Consider the following 10,380-nt stretch of genomic DNA (forward strand, 5'->3'; position numbering starts at 1 on the left):
CAGTGGCCTGTGTCATATTATATGTTTGTATGAAGTAATCAGACACCACTGATAACAACATTTGGGGGGCATGGCGTGTTTTATGTAAAGCCATAATCTTTCTACGAGCTAATTACTCAGGGTTATAGCTAATTACTAGGAGTTATGGCTGGGTAACCAGGGCAGAATTACACACTTTCTGGGTTTGCAAAAACAACAAAATGAGGCTTGATTCATCAGGCATATAATTAGAATGTTTTTGCTAGATAAAACGTGTTCTTTAATAAAGTAATTAATCAGATTTGTATGGACAAAAAGTATTTGATTAGGACTCCTCCTGATGGACAAGCCATGATTTTTTTTTTTTCTTTTTTTGTGGCTGCAATACTTGCTCTGCTCAAAAGGGGGAGCTCTTAGTGAAAGCAGTAGTGGCAGAGGTCCATGAAAACAGATGCCTGTTTGTTACAAGAATCACTGGTTAGATTCTGTACGGAGTTGATCAATTCTGTCTGCTTCATTTTCAAAAAGTTCCAAGGCTAACAGTAAAAGATTAATTACAACTAAGACCAATAGATTTGCTGAATAAATAATGAATGCAAACAGAGAGTGTGAAAGCTTTTTCCAAATGTATGTTTTTAATGCAACATTACTGTAAAATTGTAACAGAAAGGTCTGCTGACGAAGAGAAAATTCCTTATAAGGTCCCAAGAAATTTTTCACAGTCATGGATAAACCATACAAAGAGAAGCATTCTGGTAAGGGTATTTCAGTGTTCACAATTATGATAACAGAGAACTGGACCACCAACAATAGTTTGTATACACTGTGACATCTGTATCGATTAAAACATCCTTACACACACTCACACACGCTCAAACACACATTAAACATGTTCAAGTATACAAACAAATCTTGGTTTAATTTTAGGTACATGCAGTGAAATACTGTATAAAAATAAACATTTTTATTGCTTTCTGTACAAACACATATATACACATATATAAATACGGAGTAAAAAAACATAAAAGGTGTTTACAATCACATTGTGTTCACTTTTGTACGAAAAGACCAAAAAGTCATACCAAGTAAACAATATCAACCGAAATGCTTCCACATGCGACTCAATCAAGGCTACAGCACTGAACTCTCTCCCTTTCTCCTCCTTTAAATGATTAGTTCACTCTACGAAAATAGAGCGAACGAAAAAGAAAGAGACAGGGAAATGTTCATAAACCGATTGTTGTTTAGCTCTGGCGTACGTCCTGAAGCAATTTGTTAATTTCAGCAACCAGTTCGCTAGCGTCGACAGCTTCGTGTCTCGTGTCGTTGCGTTTTCCCTGCCGCTGGCTGAGCACACTCTCTAAGTCGTCCTCTTCGTAGTTCTCTGGGATCTCCTCCATCGCCGGCAGCCATTTTAAATGTGCCTGTGATGCCGCGTGATTGGTCGAGCCGTGTCCACTCGTCATGGCACTGCCAGGATTTTGAAAGTGAGTATTGGCCGCCCATACAGCAACACCCTGCGGGTAGGCGGGGCCTGTAGATGACCCCTTACCCGGCAGGAAGCCCTTTCTGATTTCCATGCCGATGGAGGAAGTGGGAGGGCTAGCGCATCCTTCGAGCTCATTGACTTCAGCATAAGAAGTTGGCAGGAGACGTTGGAAGACGCCGTTCATTTCTGACAGCAGTGAACCGCCGCATTCCTCCTCGTTGTCCTTTCCAAAGGTAGAAAAGCTCTTCTTAGCTGAGTCGACTGACTGCTGGTCCTCCTCTATGACCTGAGGCCTGCTCTCTTCTCCAGGGATGTACATGTTCGCACGGTAATCCGAAGACGCCTGAGATGGCATCCAGCACTGGTCAGAGTGACCCAACACACGGCACTCCTCCGTACACAATTTCATGACTGCAGAGAGAAAGACAGACAGACATTGAGTCAGTGAGTTTTAGGAGTAAAGAAGAGCAAAATCAATCAAACTTGGATTGTAATCCTCAGAACTATCATTTTTAAACTGTTTTGTAATATTTCTGCTGGACAGACAAAATATTTTTGTCTTTTTTGTTTTTTTATGAGAAAATCACTCCAGGAATGTCACGTGTGTGAGATTAAAGGTTCTAATAGGGGCTTTTCACAGAATCTTTTTCTTAATGTGAAGATCATTTTCATAATCAGAAGAAGCCTTTTCCATTATAAAGAACCTCCTGTGCATTGAAGGGGCTCCATGAATGTTAAAGGTTCTTCATGGAACCATGAATGAAAATATAGAACCTTTAGTGTAGCATTTCTGAAGAGATATTTACAATGTCTCTACATTTTCTGTTAATCAAAAGAGATTTTAAGAGATATTAAATCCAACATTTCTCATTTACTTCTGAGACTACATTATCTACTGTACTTCTCATCCACTGTCAAAATTGAATCTACTTTTATTACTTGACATTTTAAGAGAACCTCTGAGACAAATTTGATACTGTACTTAAATGAATCATAAATCTCCTGAGCTATGAAAGAGCAACTTCTGAGCAATTAAATTTTGTCTGGGCATGTGAAAAATGGCAGAAAGGAAAGTGAGGAAAACAAAGGGATGAAAGAGAATGGGAAAACGAAGAGGGATGATGAGGTTAGGAAGTTAGAGAAAGGATTACAGAGGTGGGTGGGTGAGTTGGGGAGGGAGCTTGAGAAGCTGAGGTGATTGAGGAGTTTGTCATTCTTCCATTCCAGTTTCTCTTGTTAAGGCTGACATCCTTTGTTAAACTGGATTATTATTCATTACTTTGGCAACGCCGCCTTACAAATCAGATATGACTGAATTTGAATATTAGAGACAAAGCAGCGAGGGAATAAAAATGAAGAGGACAAACTGGAATTGGGATGGAGGAAAAGCAACTGAGCGAAAATGACAATAAACCGCTTTGGTGAGGAAAGAGTGAAACGCTAATCGATGCACACAGGTTGCTTCTTTCTCTCTATGAAAGAGGAAGAGCAGGGCTGAAATAGCGGCCCTCTGGGGAGAGAAAAGAGAGTGTGTGCGTGCGGAAGGGGGGGGGTTTAACTGCATTGTGAAAGCAATTACGGTGAATTTTCCTCAGTTCAGATTTTGAAAGCATAGGGCTGTCACTCAGAGAAGAGAATGAATACAGGGAAATAACACTCCAGTCCACGCCTCCACACATGCACATGCACATACACTGTCTTAAGCTACTGATAAAACAGATTGACACTGCAAAAGGTAGTGGTTACAAAAATAACATGATTTCAACCAAGAACCAGATCATTTAAAGGCCTTTTCCTTCATTTTCACATCCATATTGAGTATAAAACATAGTACAGGTAATTTAATTTACACCCGCACCTGTTCATAAAAAGGTGAGAAACTGCATGAGAGACCAATCAGACTTAATTTCTCACCTGGGTGGAGACGGTGATGTCCGTCGCTGTGGAAGAGGTCTCCGAAGCCGTCGCCTAGCAACCGGTCGATGGGTGAATCACGGCCCATCTCGCAGTCGCTGTCGCCCGCATCACTGTCGCCACGCCCACTATCTTTTAGACTGAACTTATCCATGTCCTGGAGGGCGTACCTGCACACACATTCACACAAACACAGTTACAGGTTGATCAAGATGCTATAAAGTATGCAGTATAAAATATAGGCTAATTATTAAAAATGATATACAACATTCAAGTTACATCAACCACCAAATTACAAAAAGCCTCCATTTAAAGGTGATTTGTGAGAGAAATCAAACATACAATATGACGCAGTAAGAGTGGCATAATATATTTGATTGCATTAAACTTTTCCAAATACATCTCTATGCATTGCATAGTCTATGAACATACATATGCAAAGCAGGCAAGCACATGCCCCACCCATCAATTTAACTTGCAGATATATCTACTTTATTTAAACATCATATAAACAGATCTGTTCAGTAATGTCTCTTTGGCATCATGCATTTATCTCACATCCAAAATGTCTCTTAAATATTTTGATTCACATCAGCAGAGGCATGCAGGACAAAAAAGTGCAACTATCTAAAGCTAGCATGTTTTTAAATCAAAATTGACATTGAAATGCATCATTGTATGGAACAATGGTTTCAACAATATGCACGGAGTAAAATGACATGATCCAAGAACAAAACGCAGATGAGAGGAAAGAAAAAAAGCACAGAAAGCAAGCTATGACCTCATGTGAGGAGCAGTCCAATCAGGATCTGCGAACGTGGGTGACCACGGCAACAGGGAAGTTCTGTCCTATTCTAGCACAAACATTTTAGAATACCTATCATCCAATCCGATCGAACCAGCAGCACACAACAGGTTGAGTATCACTACCCATCTACTCTACCATACTATTTAGAGCACATCATGCCCAAATATGGAGCTGGGAGCGTAGTATTTGTTTGTTTGTAAGTTTACCTGTAGCTGCGAGAGTATTTGTTCCCTCTGAAGCTGGGCCGCGGCTGATACTGACCCTGATGGAGTATTGAGAGGAGCTGTGAGACTTGCTATAGCAAAAACAGATGACATAAATAAAAATAAATACTGATGGAACACGACACTCGCTCACATACGCACACACACGAATGAACAAATGAAAACTGTTAGTGTGAGAACAACACACGTGATGACGTGAATGTTATGTTGACATTAGTGATTGAAAAGATGAGTATAAACATGGACAGAGAATTCACAAGCTCTTTATGAAGATTAGCATCAATTACACTGTTTGAATATGCAAGCTTTGCGTTTACCTCCACAGGGGGCGTGGCATGTGTCATTTCCAGGGCGAAGTTCTCAGGGATGTGATTGGAGGAAATAGTGACCAAGCTGTTCAGTGATTGGCGGCTGTGTTGGCTCTGCCGGCTGCCCATGTGGGCCCGTTCAGGTCCGGGCGAGGAAGTTGGTGAGCAATGGTGTGCACGGATTGGGAGGGTCCCATTGACAGTGGGCACCAGGGTGATGTCACCCTTATGGATCTGCCGTGAGGGTTTTTTAGGGTGCTGTTGATAAGTAGACTCGGCCACCCTGCAGTTGTATGAGCGAGTGTCCTTCTTTTCTCGTGAGCAGCGAAGGGCAAAGGCCACCATGATGAGAAGCAGAATGGCGCAGATTGCCCCAAGGGAGATGATGATGATCATGGACACGTCTAGAGGGCCATCTCCGCTTCCTCCACCTGTCAGATGGGGATTCATGTGGTTCTCAATGTTTTCATAAAGTGAAAGTTTCAGCAGGGCTCTGGCGCTAAGGGGTTGAGCACCATGGTCCTGCACGAGTACGGTCAGCTCCACATGTTCCTGTGGGACGTCCTGCATGCTGACGTTGGTCCGAATTTCACATGTTTTAGCATCCATGGCGAAGTAACCTGCCTCGTTGCCCCCTATTAAAGAACATGACAGGTCACCGTTGGTGCCAGCATCACGGTCTATTGCACGGACTACTGTTACAACGTCACCTATCTCTGCATATTTGGATACTGGAACATCAGCCGTGTGGTTCCACAGCTGAGGCATCATGATAACTGGTCTGTTGTCGTTCTCATCCAAGATGGTTAACACAACGGTCACATTACTATGCAGCGGAAGACTTCCAGAATCCTGGGCCTGGACTAAGAATGAGATCTGACTCATGTCTTCACGATCAAAAGTACGTAGCGCATAAATGCCTCCATTAGAGGGGTCAATAGTTACATATGTGGAGATGGAGCTCCCATGGACTGTACTTTCAAGTATAGAGTAGCTCACTTGACCATTCGGGCCCAGGTCTGGATCTGAGGCCCTCACAGATGACAGATACGCTCCTGGTGAGTTGTTCTCCACCTTGGAAATCTCATACCTGCTCTTCTCAAACTTTGGCGCGTTGTCATTCTCATCCTGGACCTGCACAGTAAAGTGTTTGATGGTTGATAGACTTGGAGAGCCTTTGTCTTCAGCTATAACAGTCAAGCTGTACTCAGACCTCTTCTCTCTGTCCAGAGTGACATTGGTAAGGATCATGTAGTTCTTCTCATATGTCTTTTGCAGCTTGAAATGACCCTGGCCATGGAGACGGCACTCCACTTCTCCATTCAACCCAGAGTCCAGGTCATCTACCCTCACCAGAGCCACAAATGTATCTACAGGAGCCGTCTCTGATATATAAGCTATCTCCTCGTTCCCAGTGGACATCAAATTGATACTAACGTCAGGTTTGTTGTCATTCACGTCCACCACTTTTATAATGACTTTACAGTGTGCTGGCATTGAGTTGGGGCCCATGTCCTGAGCTTGAACATCTATGTCATACGAATTTGTGCTTTCAAAGTCAACTTTCCTCATCAGTGTCAAATGACCATTATCAGAATTAATCTTAAAAGTCTCTAGAATTTTAGGTGACACGTGACCGCTAAAAGAATATACAATTTTACCATTGGTCCCTTCATCTGGATCAGTGGCATTCAGATCAATAAGCAAACTGCCTAAAGGGGAATTTTCAAGCAAGTTGATCACATAAGATGGCTTCTCAAACACCGGATTGTTGTCGTTTGAATCAGCTATGCTGATTTTCAGGAGCGTTGTTCCTAATTTTGGGGGAACGCCCCTGTCTGAGGCAGTGAGCTGGAGTTCATAGCTCGCTCTCACCTCTCTATCCAGCTCTTTAAGCACAACGAGCTCCGCGTACTTGGCGCCATCGGTTCTGGTTAGAATATCAATCATAAAGAAGTCAGACGGGGTCAGAGAGTATGTGTTCAGTGAATTCTCTCCGACGTCTGGATCGGTGGCGCTGTCAAGGGGAATGCGCGTCCCCACGGCGGCGGTTTCGGAGATCTCTATGGTAATGACGGGGCGCGCAAACTGTGGCGCATTGTCGTTAATGTCCAAAATTTCCACTTCGATGTGGAACAGTTGTAGGTGTTCCGTGGGAAGGGTGAGGACGTCGAATTCGATAGTGCAGTTAAGATTCTTCTCGCACAGTTTCTCGCGGTCAATTTTGGTCCTGATGCTGATCTCTCCATCCTGGTCGCGCACGGAGAGAAGAGACGCGCTGCCGCGCTGCATGGCTCTAAAGCGTAACGGAATCGTGCTCGGAAGTTTGGACAAAACATCAGCGACATCTTCTCGAAGTCTGGTGATCACTGTACCCACCTTCTGCTCTTCGTAAACTTGGTATTTCAGAGTTTTAGCCGAGACGTACCGTGCCAATGTCACGAGCACAGCAAGTTTGAGTAAAGTGGCACAGAACACTGTGCCCTTGCTGGTATCCATGTTGGGTTCCGACAGGCACTGAAATAAACTCTCAAAATGATTGTCGCTTCCTTTGTTGTACTGTCTCAATCCTTTATGTGCGTTGTTATGGTCTCAAAAACATTTCCAAATCCGAAAGAAAAGCGTCTTCTCAAAAGGTTCCGACGTCAAAAATAGGTCTTGAAAAATTAACAGAGCGCAAGAGCTTAAAACAGGCAATGACATTAAAAGCACAAACGCATATCCCTCTGTCACTAAGGAGAAATCTGTTGCGCGTATCAAGAGACTGGAAGTGCAATCTCCGTCTGGAGAGCCTGTGCGCGCGCGTGTCTTTCTCCCGCTGTCTGAAGACACTTTTTGACTGGCTAACCCGAAATAGCAAAGCCTCCTTTACAGCCACGGCTTCATACAAAACGCTTCTCCTAAATCAAGGGCTGCCCCTTCTCTCTGCGACTGACCATTCAACACAGAGCCACTACAGATCCCAATTAAATGAAGGGGAGAAAGGAAGTGGATAACTCCGCCCTTTAGGGTCTTTCTCTCCCCCCTCTCTCTCCCTCTCCTGAACGCACAAAGGATGAGAGAGCAGAATTTAAGAATAATTCGAGCTGAACTTTCCCTCTAGATTACTGTCAATCCATTTTTTTTTTTCACTTAATATTTACCTCTATTTTTATTTTTTGTTGTTGAGCATTGTAGAATTTATTTTTGGCAAATTTGTGCCGCTACAGAAAAGATTAATTCATAATATGGCCTCATTTATGAATCTGTGTTGGGTGAGAACCGTTCTGTTTTAACATCTGTAACTCAGTATTTTGTAAACACTTAATATAATATATAATATAAATGTGAAGATTTATAACATTCCCACAATTTTCTCATGTAAAATAGTTTAGAAAGCTTACACATCCCTAAATTGTTCTAAATTAACACCAAATATGATGCTGTGTCAAATTAAAATATACGTACCATTTAGGGATCCCAAAATCATTACCCTGGAGAACCTATAGGCATCTTTAAAGGTAGGGGAACTTGCAAGAATTTCAAAAAATACTAATGGGGTGTAAGATATACCTTCTAAAGGTTGGCTCAATGTTCTCTAGAGGATTCTGATAGTGTGGTGAACCTCAGAGAGTGTGGTGGATTGTAACACCAAATGAAAACATTGCCATTGATTATTATGCACAGAGAGCAGTGTGCTGCTCTGACATATAAAGGGCTGTTGTGCTTGTGGGGTCCTGGGTTAAAGTCATGTCTTAGTTCTGTTCCATCTCTTGCTCCCTGCCATTTGCTTCTCCATCATCCTAAAATATATAAGCAATTAAATAAATGAATAAATGATGAATACAGTCAAATAAAAATGGGAAGCATATAGAAGATCAACATTCTAAATACATATTGTGTCCACTGAAGTACAATGGAAAAGAAGGTGTTATAATCCTTCCATTCTGGTCAGCTAATTTAGTATGTAGATGAAAAGTTTGTGTGAATGCTATGTATGGATGTTGTGTCTATCAAATTAAACAGCCGAACCTGCTAATTAAGATACCAGTTCGATAACATTAACATTATCAGGATTAAATTATAATGCATAATTTAATTTATGAATCATACAACTTCTACATTAATCTCGTGGAAGTGATGCACATCTGAATTCATAATTGGTTAAACTGGTGTTAAAACACTCCTACAGTAGATGCTTACACTTTAACATCAGTTATAGGTCATTCGTTTTGGAGGACTGTCTTTGCATCAGCTGTTGAATATGTTTCAGAAACTACTTAAGTGCCTTTATCCTTTTAGTAGGCTATCACCCGCTTTCCCGGGTTGGGGTTCAAGTATTCTCACGCGCTTCCGACTCCTCATCTGCCATATATATTTAAGCTTAAGCTGTGTGTCTAATCACTTGTTCTGATGAATGAGTGAAAAACTCGCTCACACGCACAAACAGCTCTGCTCACGTGAATAATACAGTTTTTACATCGCGTGCATGTATTTTGGTGTGGCTCCAGCAAAATGTATTAACCTAACATCCATGTAAGCACTTAAAAATGTGCACAGTCTGGACCGGGTCGTCTGGACCAGGTCATTTGCATTTGCGCATTCAGTCACGGTTCCTCTTTGAGAGAAAGCTTTCTCCGAGTCTAAACTATAGAGGGAAATTAGTTCAGTTTGAAAGTGTAAAAACGGGGACAATTCAATTGCTCTATCACGCTCACGGGCAAACGGATGAATAAAATACATTAAATGGCCTATTTCCTAACTCTCACTCAAATTCCCATGGTGATATGTTAACCCGTGGAAATGTAGCCAACCGTATCAAAGCCACAGAAGTTGGGCTTGGATTAATAAAAAGCCCTTTGGCGACAGATTTGACACAAATGCTGCTCCTCTTTTCCCAAGTCTGGAGTTCCATGTGCTTTAACAAACCAAGAGGGCCCATACTGAGACACTGGGGTATTCTAGCGACTGTTTGGGAAAGTGATTACCGGGAAATTTCAGCGTTACCAGAAGGCACACGTTTGACCCTGCCACTTTCTTTTGTTTAGTTTATTCTTAGACACCGTGTTTGCCAATCGTCTGCGTTTCGCCCGGCCAATTTTAGCAGGGCGACTTTAACCAGGTTTGATACGGCCGAGCGCTCTCTTTGGCTCCAAAGCCTTAATGCAATTACCTCTGCTCTAATCACATTGCCTGAACAAAGACGTCAAAGTCTTTGCTGAATTTCGGGGGTTCTGGAATGCCCGCAGTGTTGCATGAAAAATCACACAGTCTAAAAGAAGTGCGATAAGTAAAAACAGATGCACAAGCTAATGCACTTAGACACGGTTTGGCTTAAATAAAAGCGAGAGAGAGAGAAAAAAATGCCTCATCTGACAGAACCCATTTAAACTCGCGAACAATGCGATAATGAAACTAACACATTTAAGTGAAAACCAACTTGTGAAACAGGTGCAACAAAAAGAATGTATATTATTGACTCAAATGGCATAATGAACAAGTCAACGAGCAAAGAACATCTGCATTTTTGCTGCTGATACAACTTTACGACACCATACTGGGCCACTGCGTCTCAATCTCCCTGACAGAGGCGCATCCCTCGCATGTGCCATAAAACTAGGCCACGGATTCAATTTTTGTCATTGATATTCTGTCCTTCTCCAGCCAAACAATGGCCGC

General features: G+C 42.2%; 1 protein-coding gene across 2 annotated transcripts; it reads right to left on the reverse strand.

The window, feature by feature from the left end:
- Positions 1–589: 589 nt before the first annotated feature.
- LOC306872132 (protocadherin-18-like) lies at positions 590–7,684 on the reverse strand. Of its 2 annotated transcripts, none has more exons than XM_079420547.1 (4): positions 4,732–7,684; positions 4,397–4,485; positions 3,383–3,552; positions 590–1,879 (listed from the first exon to the last, which is right to left on the reverse strand). In XM_079420547.1, exons 1-4 carry the CDS (start codon positions 7,219–7,221, stop codon positions 1,224–1,226), a joined length of 3,405 nt encoding a protein of 1,134 aa, XP_079276673.1. In that variant the 5' UTR covers positions 7,222–7,684; the 3' UTR covers positions 590–1,223. The 2 variants fall into 2 exon arrangements, with proteins under 2 accessions (XP_079276673.1, XP_079276674.1); XM_079420548.1 differs by having other exon boundaries at positions 4,397–4,452; positions 4,732–7,668.
- Between the last annotated feature and the right edge of the window lie 2,696 nt (positions 7,685–10,380).

Source organism: Barbus barbus, assembly GCF_936440315.1.
Source record: "Barbus barbus genome assembly, chromosome: 7".
NCBI classification, from domain to species: Eukaryota; Metazoa; Chordata; class Actinopteri; order Cypriniformes; family Cyprinidae; genus Barbus; species Barbus barbus.

What these genes read in the sequence shown, in the direction of transcription:
- LOC306872132 (XM_079420547.1), bottom strand. Translation starts at nt 7,221, where the DNA reads ATGGATACCAGCAAGGGCACAGTGTTCTGTGCCACTTTACTCAAACTT. An exon ending in ATGCCACGCCCCCTGTGGAG is followed by an intron (nt 4,486 to 4,731) that starts GTAAACGCAAAG and finishes TTTTTGCTATAG; the next exon opens with CAAGTCTCACAGCTCCTCTC. An exon ending in ACATCACCGTCTCCACCCAG is followed by an intron (nt 1,880 to 3,382) that starts GTGAGAAATTAA and finishes TTCTCTCTGCAG; the next exon opens with TCATGAAATTGTGTACGGAG.